The sequence below is a fragment of the Phytophthora ramorum genome (assembly GCF_020800215.1).
Source record: "Phytophthora ramorum isolate Pr-102 chromosome Unknown Phyram_PR-102_s0019, whole genome shotgun sequence".
In the NCBI taxonomy this organism is placed as follows: domain Eukaryota; phylum Oomycota; class Peronosporomycetes; order Peronosporales; family Peronosporaceae; genus Phytophthora; species Phytophthora ramorum.
Genome location: NW_027150665.1, coordinates 147,053 through 167,252, shown reverse-complemented (window position 1 = coordinate 167,252; position 20,200 = coordinate 147,053). Strand labels below are relative to the sequence as shown.

Sequence of the window (20,200 nt, the reverse complement as noted above, 5' to 3'; positions counted from 1 at the left end):
GTTGATGGTCACGCGCACCTTTACAAAGGCGATGATCGAGTCCTCAGCACCTCGCTCGAGACGCACAAGCCCAATGTGGAAGTTGTCGTAATAGCGAGTAACCAGACCCCACGACCTCAGAATTTCCTCCACGCCATACCCAAAGGGAAGGCTCACGTCCGGCGCCATCGTCTTGAGGAGGAAGCTGCGGTGCACGTCGCAGTCAAGTGAACTCAATGGATCTGAGGACTGATTCGACGGACGCATCGTGGTCGGCTTCAGACCGTGACGAAAGAGGTGAAAGTACTCCGCCGCAAAAGCCCAAGCACTTGTGCTTGTCGAAACACTCGCCGAAACTCTCTGGAGCTCCAGCCTTTTTACTTCTTCTCGCAGCATCTCAATCTCGTTTTCGAGGGTCTTCATTTTCGTGAGCTGCTTCTTCCGGTACCGCATCTGGTTAACCCGGCGGCGTTCTCGGTGACCTGTGACGGCCTGGCGTAAGAGCTCCACGACTTCAAGGTTCGTCGTACCGGTGGATTTGCGAATAGAGACTCTGGCTGGTTTGGTTGGTGGCGTGTGATTGTAACTCGAGTTCTTCCTGTCTGTTGGTACCAACGTTGAGTTGTCATCTGAATACGCGTAGTCTCTGTCGAAACGAGCTGGAGGCACCTGCGCGCGTGCGGAAGCGAAGGAAGCTTGAGACGTCGGTAGGCGATCCACGACGTCGCCAATAACGTTGTAGCTGAGGCTTTGGTAGTTGGGCGGGTACAGGATGTTTTCGCCCATGGTGTGAAATGAGGGTGGCAAAATGCTGAATGGGGAGTGGAATCACGATAGGTGAGTGCGACTCGCAGTGCAAATCCTAGTTATAGTTTGTTACCTTCGCGAAAGGGTTAACATGTAAAAAGGACTAAAGCTAAATTTTGACCAGGCGTCAGAAAGTATCGTTAACCATGGCATCGAGATTGCGCCTCGTGTTGAAGCCTTTTTGATTCCTGTTCTGATTTCACCTTTATCCAGGGACGAGAAGTCGGTATCCTATTACTTTGTGTGCTTGCGCGCATATATTGGGAATCAACGTTTTTAAGACTTGGCTCGATATACGTATTATAATGCCAACGGTGGTGATCTCGCCATCAGTAACACTCGGTAGCGCGAATAGCGTCATCAAAGTTGACGCTCGTTCAATTCATCTGATCTTCAGAGATAAGGTGAATCAACTCATTTGGGCGATATCCGGGTTCCTCCCCCATCGTTGATGCCCATTTGAAGCAAATGCGCGGTTATCAAAATACGATATCTGACACCTGGCAGGATAACACCGTGCTTGCACGAGCGCTACCATTTGTGTACGCTTGGTTCCCTGCATGCTACTGCTCAATGGTGGCTGTGTGCTCTCTATACAATATGTAAGCTGGCGCAATTGGACGAACCGTCAACTTTGTTGACGCTATTCACTCGACCGCATGTCACTTGTTGTGACCTCACCACCGCTAGCTACCGTAACGTCAGCCCCACGTAACTGGTTTGACCCTCTCCACATGATTCCCAATCGGTGAAGCAAATGCACATGTTATGATGTGCTTATCTGCTCTGGCTTCTCGACGCCTCTCTCAATCACTCACCTGTCGTGATTCATTCAGCGTTTTACCATCAAGCCCACCTCACACAATGAGCGACAGCATCCTGTACCCGCCCAACTACCAAAGCCTCAGCAGCAGCGTCATTGGCGATGTCGTGGACCGCTCCATACTGACGTCTCACGTCGCCTTCGCGCAGATGCCTCCAGCTCGTTTCGACGGCGCCTACGCATGCTCAGACGACAACTCAACGTCGGCGTCAGCAGAGAAGACCCCAGGTTTCAAGCGCGCGCCACCGGCCAAATCTGTTCCCAAACCTCAAGCTACGTTGAATTTTGAGGCCGTGGAGCTCTTACGCCAGGCCGTCACAGGTCACCGAGAACGCCGCCGGGTTAACCAGATGCGGTACCGGAAGAAGCAGCTCAAGAAAACGAAGACCCTCGGAAATGAGGTTGAGACGCTGCGAGAAGAAGTAAAAAGGCTGGAGCTCCAGAGAGTTTCGGCGAGTGTTTCGACAAGCACAAGTGCTTGGGCTTTTGCGGCGGAGTACTTTCACCTCTTTCGTCACGGTCTGAAGCCGACCACGATGCGTCCGTTGAATCAGTCCTCAGATCCATTGAGTTCACTTGACTGCGACGTGCACCGCAGTTTCCTCCTCAAGACGATGGCGTCGGGCGTGAGCCTTCCCTTTGGGTATGGCGTGGAGGAAATTCTGAGGTCGTGGGGTCTGGTTGCGCGCTATTACGACAACTTCCACATTGGGCTCGTGCGTCTCGAGCGAGGTGCTGGGGACTCGATCATCGCCTCGACAAAGGTGCGCGTGATCATCAACGATAGCACGCTTCGCTACGCGTTTCCTCATTTGACCGACCACAGCCTCGGGAATAAGCTGCTTGGTCGTGAGCTCGAGCTCCGTGGGACCTACTGCTTCGGTTGGGACTCGGTGAATAACCGAGTGGTGAGCGTGCAGTACAGTATCGACATGCTGACACCGCTGCTGCAGTTGCTGGGCAGCTTAGAAGATGCGAGTCGCGTCTTCGAGAACGCTCTCGTCACTCCAGACTGCAAGTTTGTGTCGCCTGTGGACATTCGAGCTAGCTAGGAACATGTAGCTGACTTCATGTTGCAATCTGGCAGCTTCTGCTTCAATACATGTCAATATATGCAATTTCTGCCCATGAGTTGATGTCTGCAAGCTCGACTGCCGGCCACGAAAGAAATGTTCACGTGCACAATAGTCTATTTCGATTTCCCCAAGGTTAACGAGCGCAGAACAGCGTATCTACCAGTTGAGGTCTCCGCCGGCCGTCTCCTGTTCCTGTTCGTACTCGATCTCGACGTACGGTCCCTTGGGCTTCTTGGTCTTTTTACTGGACGTCGTCGTGGGCGCCTTGCGCTTGTTAGACTTGGGAGCGTCGTCGTCGCTCTCGTCGCTGTCTCCGTCGTCGTCCACCGTGAACTCGTCGGCGAGGTCCTCGAGGTCGCTCTCGTCGTCCTCGTCAAAGTCCTCGACATACTCAACCTGGCCGACATCCTCGTCATCCTCCTCCTCTTCCCCGTCGAGCTCGTACTCGTCCTCCTCCTCGGCCTCGCTCTCCTCCTCCATCGTCTGGCGCTTGCCGCTGCTGGCCAGCACGCTGGAGAACTCTCTCTCGGGGAAATTATAAATATCGCCGTACGTGCCCTTCTGCAGACGCTCGAGCAGCTCCTTCTCGATCGAGTTGTCGAGCTTGGCGGCCACCATGGCCTTCTTCTCGCGGCGCTTCTCGCGGCGCTCGATCTTCTTGTTGATGACCACGAGCTTGGGCTTGGTCTTGAGCGTGAGCTTGCGCATGCGCATGAGGTACTGATGGATCTTGGTGAGCCGCTGCTTGTTCTTGTGCACGAGCTTCTTGGGCCAGAACTGCAGCTGCTCGTCCAGCTGTGCCAGCGCCTTGGTGTAGTTCTTGCTGAGCTTCACGCGCTCCCACAGGCGGTTGGGCGTGTGCGCGCGCTCGATCGTCTTCATGAACAGGAAGCACACGCCGTCCTCCTCGCGGATCGTGGCGTAGCGGCTGTTGGCCAGCGGGCAGGACGAGCGGTTGCACAGGCCCGTCACGTTGTACGCGTTGCTGCAGAACATGTTGCCCGTGCCCGGCAGCTTGCTCTTGAACGAGCAGAACTGCTTAGAGATCACGCCCCAGATCACTTCGTCGTGCTGCATGGCGGCGCTCTACTGCTGCTGGAAGGAAAGGGAGGCGAGAGGCGTGCTGGGTAGCTGCTCAAGTGATGGCAACCAGTAAAGTGCGTCAATGGCTGGCTCACGGCTGGCCGCAGTGATTGGATGAAAATGGGAAAAGGTTTTGACGAATCGGAGAGGAGGTACCGCCAGAATCGAGTCGGAGCATAGTGGAAGCAAGTGTTATGTCGAAGAGGACCAACGTGGACGCTTTTCGGAAAGCAACTTGTTTCGGTGTGTTGACTGCAAAAATATTACGCTGATATATTCTGTCGCCTACGACGCGCTCTCGACGTCGAGCTCTCACACACAACATGCCTCTTTCTCTCGGTCTCGTCTTCTTGTTGGGCTGGCGTCGCGGGCCGTCAGCAACTCGTCCGTCGCCGTTTCGGTTCCGCGCGTTCACGGTCGGATCCTCTTATCAGCTGCCTGTATTGTGTGGAGTGTCCACCTGCTGCTGCAAATTGACCGCCTTATAGCTGCTTCTCGTTAGACACGTCCACCTTGAGCAGGAACTTGATGTCTTCGATCATGGCCGTAAAGTCCAGCTTGGGGCTGTAGCGCTTGTACGGTGTGCCGTCCGGGCTGATCAAGAACTGCAACAACAAATAAAACGAAACCTTTTTGTCAGCACCAGAGCTATACAAGTGCAGCGTTTGTAGACGCACCTTTTCAAAGTTCCAGCTCACATCTGCGCGCGTGACGGGCATCCAGATGAGGCGCATGGGGTGCGAGAAGACGCCGCTGGGCGTGGACATCTCGTCCAGCAGCGAGCGGTCGCACGGGTAGGGCAGCGTGATCCGGAGGAAGTTGAAGATAGCGTGCGCGTTGGCTCCGTTGACCTCGACCTTCTCCGTGAGCTGGAAAGCCGGCTCGAAGCCCTTGCCGGGGCGGATGTGGCGCAGACTCTGGTAGATCTCGTCGCCGTTGAGGTTCTCCTGGTGGCCGAACTGGTTGCACGGGCAGCCGATGACCAAGAGCTCTGGGAAGCGCTTGGCCAGATCGTTGAGTTGCACGTAGGCCTTGGTGGTCGAATTGCAGTGCGACGCCACGTTCACGATCAGGATGGGCTTGCCGGCGTAGTCCGCCAGACGAATGAACTTGGAGCCTGTGAGCGAGCGGAACGAAAAGTTGTGCGCCGACTTCCGGCGTGGCGCAGAGCCGGCGCGCGCGCGGTCGGGGCTGGCGGCTGAGGACGAGCCAGTCACAGGCACGGGCACGGCCACCGGCAGGTTGTGGTACTGCTGCTGGCTCTGCGACGCCGGGCGCAGCACGCCGTTCACGCAGTCCTCGGACTCGCGCGCAGTGGTGGCAGCAGACGCGTCGAGCGCCGCGTCGTCCCCGCTCGTGGTCTCGCAGCCGTAACCCGTCGGCAGCTTCATCATGCTCGTGCGTGTGCTGGGTCGAGTTTTGGCGAATGAGCAGCACTCGCTAGTGGGATAACCTAGATTGGTGTGTGACACACGAAACAGTGGGATCATAGTGAAAGCAAGTCGTTGTCGACACTCGCTCCAGGTCAGACGTTGTGATTGTCAAGCGAGAAGGTGTCGATGAAGGTCATGCCGCGAAATGGACATCGAGAGCGGACATGGGCGGACATCGGTGCGAGCACATTGCCCATGCCTTGCCTTGGGACACCATGTCTATTGTATTCCGCTGCTGCCTAGGATAGATTTACGCGGGTGCCTACGTTCGGCGGTCTTTCGCCGTCTTTACAGAGCGTGTGGCTCGGAGCGTCGACGATGTCGGCTCGATAGCATTCGCACATATACGTGGCTGAGACTCCGGCTAGAAGCGTGCGCTCGAGATGGGGGCGTCAGGTGTAGAAGTCGAGGCGAGTGCTGCCCCCAGTTCGAGCTCAGAGCCAATTTCCGGCGTTGGCAGTGCCCACGTCAGCGTCAGCGTTGATCACGAGACCGAAGCAAAGCACTCAGGCATGGTCTCTGCGTTCGCGCGATCGCATGCTGCAAGTGGTAATTTGCAACTTGTACCCCTGGCAAGGTGTTGTCGGCGCACTTTTCTCCAACACGTTATATATAATGAGTCTGCACGAGCCTGCGCGTTATCTTTCGCGTTGCCAGGCCTCCATTATATGTGGGCCGTGGACACGGTGGTTCTGGAACTGCTGCAGCTATAATACACTGGGCTGCAATGATCCTCGCAGGACCGCTCTCAATGCTCAGCCGCTACTCGTTGACGGACAAGTACCCCCCGAATTCCGCTGCTTAGACTTGTTCATGACTTCTCGGCGGATGGCCTTGACCTCCTTCTTGACCACAGCCCAGCCGTTCGAGCTCAAAGTCTCCGCTGATGGCGCGCGTCGTGTTGTGGGTCGTGGAAAAGCCGTGGTACGGATGCCTCCTGGTTGATCAAGTGGCCGCGTATAGTTGCTGGGCGTCGTGGCCGAGAACTAGAGATGGATAACTACTGCAATTACGCCCTGATGGTACAGTGCGGTGTTGGTGAAGAGGAGGGGGGCACAACATGGGCGCTGCTACACCGTGACCAACGGATCGAAGTGCTCCTGGCCGTCAGGCGTGCCACTAAGGAGCGTTGCAGCTTTCAACTGCCAGCAGCTTCGCAGTGACTGCGGCGTGACCAGCCCCTCCTGTTGGCAAACGGCCACCGCGTGGAGAGAATTATGGTTTCTGGCGACTGCTCCCTCAACGAAGACGCTCGCAGCTGCAGAGTGCTCCGATGCACGAGCGGGTCACTGGGAGTGGCACCGCGAGCGCCTTTCATACTGCAACCGACCTGGCAAAGTGCGAAGCGATGGTTGGCACTCCACCCCAAAACGGGCTCCATCCTCGTCATGCCGAATCTTCGTCAAAGTGATGGTCTCTTTTTGCGCAGGAAGCGACACCGAATGAAGATGGCTACATTTGGCTAAAGTGACATGCTGCAGCCGCACAAGCACATGGCGACCACGTTGCGCAGGCTGGTAGCGCCGCCGCCGCCTGCTGCTGGCAGCGTTGCAGGCTGCCATTATTAATAGCCACGCGAAAGCAGCTATATGTGGGCCCTGTTTGGCTCTCCGCGGCGCAATGTTGCTGGCCTACGCCTCGTAGCAATCGAGCGAGCGACTCGATGAGGAGGTCCCGCCCCGTTCTGCGCGCTGCACTGATGGGGTCGTGCGCGCGGGAGGAAGATGGTGTCGGGCGCGGCCCGCCCGTAATCCAGTGATTGGAGGCCCCGCTGCAGGTAACGCCAGGAAACGCTGCGGTGGGGTGGACTCGCGTGAAACGCGCCTCAGCTGAGAAAGTCGAGCGGTCGCGGCTTCAAAAAGTTTAGCATGAAGCCTGCAAAGTCCTCGGTGGCGAGTAGCAAGCCGGCCATTGCTGCTGCTGCCACGCACGTCGCTAAGGTCCGCCACAGCTCGACTGATAAGCGTCAGTCATGCTCGGTGGGGGCTTTTTTCAGGCAAAATTCAAGTGGCCAGCAGTACCAGCAACTTGCCGGCAGGTTGCTGGTGCTGCGTCTCTGCCCCAAATGATGAACACACGTCTGCCAGTTTCGCTCGCTCGCCGCCTGCGATTGGCCGAGTTTTGGCCACTCAGCGCCGACCCGCGAAGAACCTCCCGTTATCACTGAGCCCAAACGGCGCTGAGCCCCCAGCCCGAGAGAGTGAGGGTTGTCGCACTTAGTTTCGCATTGGCCGCCTCGCGCACACGCCGAATCTCCCCCCGACCCGCTACGATGCCGCCCAGCCTCCTCATGCTGTCCCCGCAGCCGCAGGACGAGTCGCTGGCAGCCGCGTGCTGCAAGGCGCCGGCCAGCGCGCCGGCCAAGTCGCTGGGGCTGCCTCCGCGCCCCTCCGCGGCCGTGAACCCCGTCCAGGCCGCGCGCACGCGCACGCAAAGCCTGCCGACCGCGGCCGAGCACGCGCCGTTGCGGCCGACCACGGACAGCGCCTGGATGCAGCAGGCCGTGGACCGCGGGCTCTTCCGCCGCTTCGAGGAGGTCAGCGCCCAGGTGGCCCGCCTCGCGCGCATCCAGAGCATGGACGCGTTCTCGTCCGACGTGGCCGAGCCCCTGCCGGAGCTCGTGGCCGTGCAGACGGAGCTCAGCCGCGCGCGCCGCCGCTCCGTGCGCATCCGCGAGGACCAGAAGCACATGATCCAGCAGTTGGAGGCCCAGCAGGACCGCGGTGTGCTCAAGAAGTATCTGGCCATGGCCACGGGCTCGTCCGACCACCAGAAGCGGAAGGCCCAGGAGCTCAAGAAGAAGCTCGGCCACCACATGGCCGAGGCCGTCCACATTGACGACGAGCTGCAGAGACTCGAGCGACGCTCCAGCTCCCTCGTGGACGACTGGAAGCGCCGGTCGTCCTTCTCCATGAGCTCCCGTAGTAGCTTCAGTGCCCAGCCAGAAGGAGAGGAAGATGTGGAGGAGGACGACGTGTACTTGGACGAAGACATGGACGTGGCCGAGCGCCTCGAGCAGCTCGAGAGAGAGAAGCAGACGCTGCTCGGCCTGCTGCTCCGGACGCTGCGGCTCCCCGACGCCCTGCAGATGCACACGAACGTGGCCATGTACGCCTCGGAGGCACAGGCCTGCGAGTCCATCAAGAAGCAGATCGACCGGGCCATTGGACTATACCATCAGGCGCTGCAGCTGCTGCGCATGGCCATGGCCACGGTCGTCTCGTCACAGTACTCGGGCTCGGCGAGGGAGTTCGCCAACGGGCCCTTCGCGCTCACAGTGGAGGCTGGCCAGCTCATGGAGGCTGCGGCCATCGGCATCCAGCCCGAGGCCCGTCGTAGGTATCGAGAGTTCGCTCCCGAGCTGCAGAGCCTGCGCCTCCCCAAGTTCCCGCAGGTCGTGAGCGACTTTGTGCGCCGCGCTCGAACCAACTTCGACCCGCGCAGCGCTCTGGCGCAGGAGGCCGTGAGGAGACTCCCGGCGTGTGAGACCACCATGGTGATGACGCACAAGCTCGTGATCGAGAAGCTGGAGGTGCTGGACCGGTGGAAACGCACCGTTGAGCAGGATCAGACACACGCGCTGGACTCTCAGCGACGTCTGGAGGAGCACCTGCAGCAGCGTCTCGCCGTGCTGGCCCGGTCCGTCTCGGTCTGAAGCGAGCAACTGTGCGCACAAATACCCCACTAACCACCACACATAGCGACGCATGCAGCAAGTCTGCTGCGTTGTTTAAGAGGGCGGGGGTCTTCTGCACTTCGCCTTCCTAGTAAACTGTTCATAATTTATGCGTACGGGCGACAAGAGACGTGAGGAAGGACAGCGAAGTCTCGCCTCACATGCTCGAACGTTCCTGCGATCGATATTCCAATAGACCGGCATCGTCCATTCTCCAAGGGTGTCCACCACCGGAATGAATAAGAAAACAATTCGCTTACATGTATCAACACCGGCCCCGTGCCGCTACCCCCTCCCGTCTAGCCTTTCACGTTTATCACTGTCCCCAGTCGCTCATGTTCACCTCATCGTCGTCGGTCTGGTCCATGCCTGGGTGCTGCATGTTGCTACCGTTGAGGCCACGATAGGACCGACCCATCAGGAAGTCCTGGTTCACCATTGCCCGAGACTGTGGCTGCCCAGGCTGCTGCTGTAGCTCGTTTGCGAACATGTGGTGGTCAGAGAGCTGCCGTTGCTGTCCAGACAGACCCTGCGAGCCGAAAACGTCTTGCGAGTGCATCTGCCCGGCCTGGCTGTCGTCGCCATAGAAGCTCGTCCGCGGCGCCGTCGGTGCTGGCTGCTGGGCAGCGCTCCGCGGGACGTCGTTGGATGGCATAAAGGGAGCGGCTCCACGCAGGGCCGCTGACGTACCACCGACAAAGTGGCTCGGGTCTTGGTGCCGCACAACGTCGTGCATGTCCATTCCCATCTGAGCCGCCTGCTGCACGTAAATGTCCTGCTGGCCTGAGCCCATTCCATTCGACATTAGCATTCCTTTAGGAATGTCACCGTACAGAGGATGCTGCATCTGACGAGAGTGCTGCTGCTGTTGAAGTGCCGCCTGTTGCTGTTGGAGTTGCTGTTGCTGCTGCTGGTTCAGCATTTGCAAATGCGACGAGCCAGGTGGCACCACTTGAGGAAGGCCTGGTGCTTTACTGCGTTGGAACTGGTGTTGCTGCTCTTGGCGCTGCTGTTCGTGCTGCCGGTGCTGAAGCTCCAATCGTTGTTGCTCCTGCTGTCTTCGCTGCTGCTCTTGGCGTTGCTTCTCTTTACGCTGTTGCTCCAACCGCTGCTGCTCCTGGCGTTGCTTCTCCTGACGCTGCTGCTCCAGTCGTTGCTGCTCGAGCCTCTGCTGCTGCTCGAGCCTCTGCTGTTGCTCCAAACGGCGTTGCTCCTCCAAGCGACGTTGCTCTTCGATGCGCTGCTGTTCAATGCGTTGTTGTTCACGACGCTCCTGTTCCAGACGCTGCTGTTCTCGACGTTGCTGTTCTTTGCGCTCTTGCTCCTGGCGTTGCTTCTCTAAGCGCTGTCGTTCCAGACGTTGCTGCCTTTCCAAGCGCTCCCTCTCTTGGCGCTCTCGCTCTTGCCGTTCTCGTTCTTGGCGTTCCCGTTCCAAACGCTGCTGTTCCAACTGGCGCTGTTGCTCTAACTGTCGCTGGTGCTCCAGCTCGTGCTGTTGCTTCTCGATCTGCTTCTGTTGTTGCTCTAACTGACGTTGTCGCTCTAGGCGTTGCTGTTCTAGACGCTGCTGCTGCTGTTGCTGCTTGTTCAGAACTTCGAGTGCTTGGTCAAGAAATGACGGTGGCGCTTGGCGACTAGGCTTCGGTGCCTGACTTCTATGCTGTTCAGGCTCGATCGGGGCGGATTGCTGACCCAGAGCGCCACGCTTTTCATTTCCTTCCTTTCCTCCGCGGATTAAAAACTGGCCCTGTGAAGCAAACACCTGCGCCGTCTCCAGTCCAGACTTCTCGCTCAGAGGCGGCGAGTTGAGCAAGTCCATTCGCGAGTCGCTTCCTCCTGGAATATCCGGCAGCACCGAAGACGTAATGTCAGCAATTGCGCGAGACGCTTGTTCCAGATCTCCTTCGCTGTCGTCATCATTGTCGGCGCGTGACTTGCCTTCAACAGAACTGTAGTTTGACTCCTTGGCGTCGGAGTCCTCGCTTCCTAGCAACGACGAGATGCCTTTGACGTCACTGGACGCGTTCACCTTGCTAACTGGTGTTGCAGCGGGGGTAGTGATCACGCTCGAGTTGTTTCCAGACCCGGCATAAGCAACGGGGTTCAAGCGGTACCTTTTCGCCTCTGGCTCTTCCGCACTTGCCTCACCGCCATCGGTACTCTCCACATCATGAAGAGCAAGCTCCGCGTCTTCTTTCGCCTTTGCTTCTGCTTCCGCTTCCTCCTTCAACCGCAGCTGCTCTTCCTCCTCTTCAGCCTTCAGGTCGCGACATTTTTGATACAACATGTCCGTCATATTGACAATTTCCTCGCTCAAATGCTCCTCCCGGGCGATCTTCAAAATACCGGACAGTGTTTTGCGCATGCGGGCGCGATTCTGACGAATGGCATCCAAGTTCACTCCATAGTTTGCAATCTGACGTTCTATCAGACGCCGCGACGGAGGAATTTTCACTTTGGCGAACAGTGCCGGGGTTGGGAGCAACTTCACAGGAGCACCCGTACGCGTTCGCTTCGTACCAATTAAGGACAGCGACTTGTTCAAATTCGATGTCATTCTTTCAAAATGGTGCTCCATCTTCGTCCACTCGTTCACCGAATCCGTCACATCGCGTAGCTTGTCCAGTAACACGGTTAACAGGAGCTGGTCACTGCTCGTCGTCATGAGCTTCGTGCTGAAGCGGTATGACGGTACGAAACGATCGTTAATGTTGGTAGATCGGATGAAATTGCGGCGGTGATTGATGCTCTCCAGAAGCGTCTCGTTGAAGTGAATTTTCTGCTCGCACTTGTTCAAGTCGGTCGAATACTGGTTAATCAAATCTACCACTTTCATGATAGTTCTGGCCTCCACTGTTCGCGACTCTTCCAGGTCCATAAGCTCGTTTTCAGCATTGCGCAGGTGCTTCCCGGTACGCTTAGCGAGGGCGCTCGTAGTGCGCTCGAACTGCGACTGAGACGACAGAATTTGATGTCGCAAATCAAAGATCTTGATCAGAGCATCAACTTCCGAGTTGGTGCTGGATGTGGCATCATCGTGGCCACCTTTCGTTTCGTCATCTTGCTCTTCATCGTCTTCACTTTCGGGCTCAGTAACCGCTAGGATCTCTCGCTTGCCGTATTCCACAAGTTGCACTAACTGCGTTTTCTCAAGGTGCACCAACGTCGCGCCGGTGCTGTTAGCGATCAGGCTAGACCGATCTGTTTTCGACGACACTTCTGCAATGAGACTGTCAATCAGCACGAGGAACTTCTCCTCAGCCTACAAACCAGACATGCAAACAGAAAAAATGCGTTTAGAGACTCGCATCGTCGGATAAGTGCTACAAGGATCACGTACGCTGGGGTTTCTCGCGACCTTGACAACAACCAGCTGCGCGTTGTCGTTCAATTCCTTCGCTGCTTCGTTTTCCTCCTCGCCCTCAGCAGACTCTTCAGGGTCTTTTGCCACCAATGCAGTGGAATCAGCAGCCACTGCGTTCTGCTCGATTTTTTTTTCTTTCAGAGCATCAATCGAGGTCGAGCTAGCATTCTCCGGCTCCATTGACGTCTCCGCTGCAGCAGTTAATTCAACGGCAGGGGCTTCGCTTGCATCACCGTCAGCAGTAGCTGATTCCTGCAGCTCGTTCGAGCTCTCGAGCGTTGCAGGTGTACTCTCCACACTCGACTTTTCCGTCTCCGCTGCAGCAGTTAATTCAACGGCAGGGGCTTCGCTTGCATCACCATCAGCAGTAGCTGATTCCTGCAGCTCGTTCGAGCTCTCGGGCGTTGCAGGTGTTCTCTCCACACTCGACTTTTCCGCCTTCTCCTCAGAGTCGGCATCAACCACCTCCTCGGCTTCCTTCTCTGCATCAGCAACGTCTTCAGTCTCTTTCTCGTCCGTCGAACTTTGCTCCCCATCCTCCATCCTGGCGTCCTCGCTCTCAATTACCTCCATGGAATTCTCTTTGTCCTGCTGCACCTGCTTCTGCTCCGCGATCCTCTCCACGAGCACGCGGCGCGTCTGCTGGAGGAACTCGAGGATGCGACTAGCCTGACCTGTCAGACACTTTTCGCAGAACCAGGGCATCGACGGGGTCGCCGCCAGCGCGGGACTCGCGCACTTGAAGTGCGTCTTGCTGTGGCACGCGCTGCACTCGGCCACGTCCGTCGTGGCCTCTCTCCGGCAGGCCGCGCACTTCTACAAATTGCAACCAACCAGTCAGTAAACCCTTCCAGAGTAGAGCAGCTCGTCTCTGCAGCGACTCACCGGCGCCGCCTCGTGCTTGGCCTGAATCGGAACCATCCGCTCCTTGGCGGTAGGCGACGGTGTGGGCGCCTTCTTCTCCTTGTGGGCGGAGCGCGCGTTCGTGCCGCGCTTGCGGATATTGAGGCGGTCCTTGATGTCCTTGAGGCTCTCTCCAGAGGCCGCCGAGTACATGGACGACCAGCCTGCGTCCGTCTTGAGTGCTGCATATAGTAAGAGTGTATACATGTATACACAGTTAGGACACGTTCTTCTGGGACGGGTCGTGGGACTGGACCATACAGGGATTGAGGGTACGCTTCATGTGCAGCGCGCAGGGCACTGGCGACGTGTAGACTTGGTCCTTGAACCGGATGGAGCCGTCGGGCAGCAGGTCCGCGTACACACGTTTGCGGTAGTAGGACACATAGAGTTTCTTGGGGCCTGAGGGACATCTACAGTCAGTACACGCATAGGATGCAGGACGTCGTGTATACACGCACCGGGCGCCAGGAGCTTCTCGTCGATGAGCGTCGTCAACACGATGCGCGCGTCTCCCTGAATAGTTTGTATACGCCCGCGTCACGACACGAGTATACGAGGTTTAGCAGTCCAGTCGGGTGCAAATGCGGAGATTGGGTGAATGTGCACGCACCATGATGAAGGATGCGACGAGGGTCGAGTTGAGGTCGGCGCCGAGGTGCGCGCGCTTTTTGAGCTTCTGCGCTCGCTTCTGGGGGGAGGCGGCAAATCACAGTACCGTATTCCTCGTGTTAGAGCAGCCAACACTTGAAAAATATACCTCTCATTCTGAGCCAATCACCGACAACACCTATTCGCCGATACTCTTCACGCGTAATTTACCGTGTTTTTTCGTTCAATATTCCTTTTTCTAAGCAACCTGTAGCTCCGTCTGGCTTGCGCGTCCCCCGCCCGGTGGTTATGTCCAAGTTACCAATACTAGCAAGCAGTGGGAGGATAGCAAGTCGTAACCAGTCGAGGAAAGCGTCATGAACAGCTACTGTAGTTTTGGTGTTGGTGAGTCACTCACTCATTGCGTTGCACCCACGCAGAGATCATGCACAGCAAGTTTCATTCGTTTCTTTTGGTGGGGCTAAAATACGGCCAAACTCGAGTCGGTGTCAATAGACTTGCAGGAATTTTTGCCCCGGGCGGCAATAGTTACAGGTACAGTAACTATTGCCACACTCTACCTCTAGTTTTTACGTGCGCCACACCCTCCAGGTGTTGGCGGTAGACGCGTCGAAATTTTGCCCCGGGTGGCCATAGTTTACAGGTACATAACTATTGCCACCCTCCAGGTGGTGGCGGTAGACGCGTCGAAATTTTGCCCACTTTCGAATTCCCGAGCCAATTAATACAGCAAAATTCGAAAGTGGGCAACTTATCCTCGACTCGAGGATCAGTTGCCCACTTTGCGACATTCCGAGCCATTTAAACAGCAGCGTCGAGGATCGGGACTTTCGAGCCAATTCCTCAGCGAGAATTGACAAAGCTTGTTCGGTGTTCACACCACACGGCAACAATTCCTCATTTCCGAATTCGATCTCAGGTGCGGAGATGGCGCCGCACGAGACAAAAGTGAAGCTCGTGTCGATGGACGGCGAGGCCTTCGAGGTGGATGCATCCGTGGCCGTGATGAGCCAGCTGGTGCAGACGCTCGTGGCCGACGAGGGCGATGAAGTGCAGGAGATCCCGCTGCCCAATGTCAAGGCGCACGTGCTGGCCAAGGTAGTGGAATTTTGCCAGCACCACAAGGACGCGCCCATGGCCGAGATCCAAAAGCCGCTCAAAAGCAACGTGCTGAGCGATTCGGTGGACGAGTGGGACGCCACGTTCGTGGATGTGGGTGAGAACCAGGAGCTGCTGTTCGAGCTCATCCTGGCCGCCAACTACATGGACATCAAGTCGCTGCTGGACCTGTCGTGCGCCAAGGTGGCTACCATGATCAAAGGCAAATCGCCCGAGGAGATCCGCGCCACTTTTGGCATCACGGAGGAGTTCACGGAGGAGGAGCAGCAGCGAATCCTCGAGGAGAACAAGTGGTGCGAGGACGTCTAAAGTAGGGAATGATCGTTTTATTGCAGGTTATAAAGCCCTCGCCGTGCCTCCTTTCTAATTGATCTACCAGAACATGTTGCCGCCGCTCGGGAGGGTGGTCTTGGTGCTCCGGTAGCGCATGTACTTCTGGTCGTTGAGCTTGTCGCCCTGCGTCTTGTCCAGGCCGACGGACGGGTTGGACACCACGCGGCTGCTCGTGACGATGCCGGCACCAGCGTTTCGAGATGGAACGACAGTGCGGATGTTGCCTCCGCGCTTGGCATCCTGTCCGACGCCGTACGCGCTGGAAGGCCCGCCGGACGCCGAGACGGGAGGCGAGTCGCTCTTGCTTTTCTGCGGGTTGAGCTGCTGCATCCTGCCTTCGATGGCCTCCATGAACTGCTGCTGCGGGCCGATGACACTGCCAGGACGACACAGACGCAGCCACCCGATGAGCTCGTGGGCCGAGAACAAGTGGTGCTTCATCATGTAGGCGCCGATGCAGGTGCCCGTGCGGCCGAGACCAGCTTTGCAGTGCACCGCCACCGCGCCTGGAGTTTTCTCGCACGCTTCAATGAACCGCATCAAGACGGGCATGGGCGCGTTCGTGCCGTCCGGGTAGATCAAGTCGAGGTGGTCGATGCCTGCCGACAGGAACTTCTTCTCGTCGTACTGCTTGTCGTTGAGGCGCACCACCAGCGTCACGTTGCGCTTCTTAAAGTACGGGATGTAGTGCTCGGGCGTGAGCATGACGTGGCCCTGCGGTGTGCGCTGGTACACATTGTGCGGGCCGGCGAAGGCAATAAACTTGGGCGAGACCCACGTGAGATCGCCGTTCTCGACACGCTCAAAGTGCTGGAACTCGTGCAGGTCGAAAGTCTTGGTGGAGATGTAGCCGCTGTTCATCGCACGCTCGAGCCCCTTGAGGCAGTCGAGGATGGTCAAGTTGAAGGTGCAGACCGACGGAGTGGCGTCGTGGAACGGAGGGAAGCGCATGCGCTGGAACGGCTCGTACGCCTTGTCAGCGCTCATATTCTGGAACAGCACAGCCCAGCAACCAAGGATGCAGACGGCGTTCGCGCGGCGCTGCCCTTGCGTCGACGAGTAGAAGTAGACGACCTCGCCTGCCTTGGCCGCGGCCGCCAGCTTCTTGTTGAGTGTCTCCGAAAACACGAAGGTGTGGCCCAAGTTGAGGGGACCGAAGTCGAGGTAGAAGTTCCAGTACATGAGCTCATCGTCGATGGAGAAGAAGTGCGTGCCGGGCATGCGGGGCGGCGCCTTCTTGAGCGGCACGTAGAACAACCGACCGGGGAGGAACTCGATCGCCTCTTCGAGACCGTTTGCCATCATCGAGCTTGCCATGTTTGCTGTTGAGAAAGTGAGGTGTTTCTGGCGCTCGAAGACGACGGGTGCTTGTACCCGCGCTGAAAACGATCTGAACGGGGAGCTGGTGAGCTGCGCTGGGCTTCGAGAGGTGCGTTGAGGCTGTTGAGGCTGTTGAGCTGAAGTCGACGAATCCAAGAGTGAATCACCCGAAAGGGCCCGGGACGTTGAACGCTTCTTCACCCAGCCAACCGTAGTTGATCTCCGGCGACAGGCGCCTCCACTCTGGTCTGCCAAGGCAAGTGGTAGGCGTGAAGTCAAACAGCGGCATCTTATCGCAGCACTTGAAATAGCGGTTGCCCAATACTAAGCACTTCAACACCAAAGTAAGCTTGGCGCTGCTTCTTGGAGCCGTAAGCAGGACAGAGGGGGTCCGCACCAGAGCCGTTGGCGCGAGGAACCAATAGAACGGACAAGAGTCCGTGGACGCCGCGCATATATAAATGCTCACCAAAGCTGTAACGCCACCAGCTCCTTCTGCTTCGCATCAGCGTGGGTTTCCACTTCGACTTGCAGCAGCGGAAACTTTAATTAGTGCGTTTGTACCACGCCCGGTGTGCTGCTAACACTGCGAGATGGATGCTGGGTGAAGTCATGCGCCAACGGTGCTTTTTGGTCTCTCCACACGCTCAACTCGCACAAACCCGGAAGTCGGACGGGAAAAATGGATACACATTGCAAGGCGCTTCAAGCGCAAAAGATAAGTTAGCCTGCTTCGGCGCATTGGCGCACTAGTAGCCACTCTGCATCACGACTAATAATTGCTCCTGTAGCCGCTGCTTGATGGCGGAGTAGAACCGTAGGTCAGCCTCCAACGACTGCTTGTAGATATCACTGACGTTCCCTTCATTGCTTGCTAGTCCGTGGTGGCAGCGATCGATGTTCTCGTTCACCTTCCGCAGGCGGTTCTCCAGAATATCCCACTCATCAGGAGGCAGGATCATGTCCGTTGGCCGTGTTGCAAGCGTCGAGATCGTTGTAGTTGTGTTTACCCGCTTGTTGCCAGAATGAGGGACAATGTCGCTCACGGGCCCGACCGTCGGGACCGCAACGATGGCCGTACTCACCTCTTCTTCGCGTTGCCGTTTCCCGTTTGCCAACCGTGTGTGCGTAGACCCATTACCAGGAGGCGACTTTTTGTGAGAAAATATGGTCGGCGTCTTGGGTTTAGGCGGTGTAGCTGCGTGCTTCTGTTGTGTGGGCGCTTGTTTCGGCTTGGCTTCTGCAGCACCGATCGTCAGCTTGTTTTTGCCGGCAGCTTTCTTTTGACCCACCGGTTTGCGAGTAACCTGCTTCGCTTTAGCGCTGGATTTGCTCGGTTTTGCAGCAACCGACTTGGAAGGAGCCGTCACCGCTGTGCTTTTGGCGTCGGCGGGTGTTGGAGGCTCCGCCATCTCCGGATTCTGGGTAAGAACAGCCGACATTCTAGCAGGAACAAGAACAACCTCTGCATTTCGTGTAGCAGGCTTCGTAGCTGGTACAGCCTTCGTAGCTGCTTGCGCCTTGCTTGCTGCAGCTTTCACCGTAGTCTTCACCTCCTTGAGCACAGGAGTCACCGCCGGCTTTGCCTTGGCTCTGCCAGACGAGTCCGAGGCCAGGATCACGTCCGTCATGATGAGCTCCGAGAGCTTCGGCTCCAGCAGCATGGCCATGTGCAGGTAGAGCAGGTCCAATCTGCCTGCGCAGAAGTCGAAGAACGAGTGCACGTTGTCGTTGTGCGCGGCCGCGTCCCTGGCCTGGGCCACGGCGCTACGGTACATGGCGAGGATCTCGGCCCACATCTGCAGCAGGCGCGAGGCCGAATGTGCTAGGACGACGTTGGGCGTCACGTTCACGAAGAGCGCGTCCTCGAAGTGCAGCGTGTCCAGCATCGAGTTTTGTGCCATGTAAGCGGCGTGCACGTCCAGCCAGAGCGGTGTCACTTCGAGCTTCCCGCCGACCGCCATCTCTCCCCAGCGCCCGTGGAAGTCCGGGCTCAGCAGCACGTTGATGAGGCGGAACCGGCAGCCGCGGCGCGCGCGCACGGTCCTGGTCGTGGGCGTCATGGCGAGCTTCTTCTTCTGACTCGGTTTGGGCTGCGTCTGATTCTTCGTCTGAGTCGGTTCGGTCTCAGACATCTGATTCCCGTGGGCCACGTCCCAGTCGCGCAGCAGCGAGATGAAGCCCGTGCGTCTGGTCACGCGCTGGGGTCCGGTGCGAATCAGGCGGATGTGGCGCAGGGATATCTCGTGGCGAAGCTGGGCGTACAGGTAGCCCTCGTACGGCTCGTGGAGCTCCGGCGACGGCAGGTCGATCGGCACTTCCCGCGGCATACGCTGCTCCTCTTGCTGTGGCTGGCGGGAAAACGAGAGATGAGAATAGTGTGGAATACACTAGACTAGAGAAAGGAGCAAACATTTCCATACGTTACCGCTTCAGCATGCACAGTTTTGAGCGGAGCTAAATGGTGGCCGGGAGGAGGCAAAGGCAGGCCCAGGACTCTACGTCAGTGAGGGGATGGCTAACGATCACTCATATCATGACGGCTTCATTTCATCCAGGACGAGGTCACCCGTCTCTAAGAAAGGATCCAGGCAGGAACTGTACCGACAATGGACTTTGACAGACGCGCTGCAACGTGAGCTACGTAGGCGGGGTTTACCGTGTTTGACAACTACGGAACCAGGTGATTCACGAAGGCATTGAACGACTCTCCTGAAAAACAGGATTAAGGAGAGCCCATTGAACGGGCTAAATCCAGCAAGGAGACTGAAAATCCTTTTCTCTCACAGTCCAGCGCAGTCGGTCGCCATGAATGGCGCTTGGCAACTCGATTTCCAGCTACTGACACGTTGGTGTCGCTGAGGTGATATCAACCATGCATTTCCACTGGAAGTGGAGCCTTGTGCAAACACTTGACACGCGAATCTGCGGGAATCTCGGTTGACGCGCCTTTGGATGGCAGACAGACAGGCAGCGCGACAAAATTCGCGTCGTCGGCACGACCTTGCCTCGGCGAGCGTGTCCGAGTCGGCGCGTGGTGCCTTGTCAACCACGGGTAAACTGCGTTTCCCGGGCGTCGGACTTGCAGAGCGCGCCGCGCTAGCATGACAAAATTCACGGGCAAGAGCAGATCCGTAGCCAGCTTTAAGCAAAAAGGGCAACCGTTTCTAAAAACTAGACTAAAAATAGATCACCGTAACGGTCAGCTCACATGTCAGCGGAGACCGTTCCCGTAGCGGATCTTGCGCATTTACCAGTGGTAATTACCACCGCAAGTGGACCAGCACATGCTGTTGGCACCACCTGCTGCTCCCCGACGGGCTTCGGAGAATCTCGGGGCTCGTCACGTTTGGCGTAGGTAATCGTTCTCCTTCAGCCCTAGCACGGCTTTGCTTGACTAGTAGTATTAAAAGAGCGGCACAGCCGATAATAGCAGGCTGAGAGCACAAGGTCCTCCTCTACAGTTGGTAGATCTCACCGCACACTCGGCCAGCGGTTCCTGCTGTTGCTGGTTCCACGTTCGACAAGGCCTCGCTCAGGCTGAGGCGGGGTGGGGGAGATGGCGAGCACCTACCGGCAGCAACTTCAACGTGAGCAGCAGGGTGGAACACGGCTTTTTCCAAGCCAACTGGTCGAAGTTGGCAGCGGCGAATGCGCGAGTGTGGAGTCCCG

The 20,200-nt window shown here is 57.4% G+C and overlaps 7 protein-coding genes across 7 annotated transcripts; 2 read left to right on the top strand and 5 right to left on the bottom strand.

Moving 5' to 3' along the window:
• Positions 1–2,841: 2,841 nt before the first annotated feature.
• KRP23_13769 (Protein MAK16-like protein) lies at positions 2,842–3,762 on the bottom strand (the record flags this gene model as incomplete). The annotated part of the gene is made up of 1 exon (XM_067884523.1): positions 2,842–3,762. The coding sequence occupies one exon, from the start codon at positions 3,760–3,762 to the stop codon at positions 2,842–2,844; it is 921 nt and encodes a 306-aa protein (XP_067737923.1).
• Positions 3,763–4,250: 488 nt separating this feature from the next.
• On the bottom strand, positions 4,251–5,162 carry KRP23_13768 (Glutathione peroxidase 1; the record flags this gene model as incomplete). The annotated part of the gene is made up of 2 exons (XM_067884522.1): positions 4,251–4,373; positions 4,446–5,162. The coding sequence occupies 2 exons, from the start codon at positions 5,160–5,162 to the stop codon at positions 4,251–4,253; spliced, it is 840 nt and encodes a 279-aa protein (XP_067737922.1).
• A 2,311-nt stretch (positions 5,163–7,473) lies between these two features.
• Positions 7,474–8,856, top strand: KRP23_13767 (uncharacterized protein; the record flags this gene model as incomplete). Its single annotated transcript, XM_067884521.1, has 1 exon — positions 7,474–8,856. One exon carries the CDS (start codon positions 7,474–7,476, stop codon positions 8,854–8,856), a length of 1,383 nt encoding a protein of 460 aa, XP_067737921.1.
• Positions 8,857–9,193: 337 nt separating this feature from the next.
• Positions 9,194–13,760, bottom strand: KRP23_13766 (uncharacterized protein; the record flags this gene model as incomplete). Its single annotated transcript, XM_067884519.1, has 7 exons — positions 9,194–9,660; positions 9,970–12,139; positions 12,218–13,057; positions 13,127–13,326; positions 13,406–13,546; positions 13,606–13,660; positions 13,758–13,760. The coding sequence occupies 7 exons, from the start codon at positions 13,758–13,760 to the stop codon at positions 9,194–9,196; spliced, it is 3,876 nt and encodes a 1,291-aa protein (XP_067737920.1).
• Positions 13,761–14,683: 923 nt separating this feature from the next.
• KRP23_13765 (S-phase kinase-associated protein 1-like protein) lies at positions 14,684–15,184 on the top strand (the record flags this gene model as incomplete). The annotated part of the gene is made up of 1 exon (XM_067884518.1): positions 14,684–15,184. The coding sequence occupies one exon, from the start codon at positions 14,684–14,686 to the stop codon at positions 15,182–15,184; it is 501 nt and encodes a 166-aa protein (XP_067737919.1).
• A 63-nt stretch (positions 15,185–15,247) lies between these two features.
• Positions 15,248–16,525, bottom strand: KRP23_13764 (Dual specificity protein phosphatase CDC14AB; the record flags this gene model as incomplete). Its single annotated transcript, XM_067884517.1, has 1 exon — positions 15,248–16,525. The coding sequence occupies one exon, from the start codon at positions 16,523–16,525 to the stop codon at positions 15,248–15,250; it is 1,278 nt and encodes a 425-aa protein (XP_067737918.1).
• A 752-nt stretch (positions 16,526–17,277) lies between these two features.
• KRP23_13763 (uncharacterized protein) lies at positions 17,278–18,858 on the bottom strand (the record flags this gene model as incomplete). The annotated part of the gene is made up of 1 exon (XM_067884516.1): positions 17,278–18,858. One exon carries the CDS (start codon positions 18,856–18,858, stop codon positions 17,278–17,280), a length of 1,581 nt encoding a protein of 526 aa, XP_067737917.1.
• Between the last annotated feature and the right edge of the window lie 1,342 nt (positions 18,859–20,200).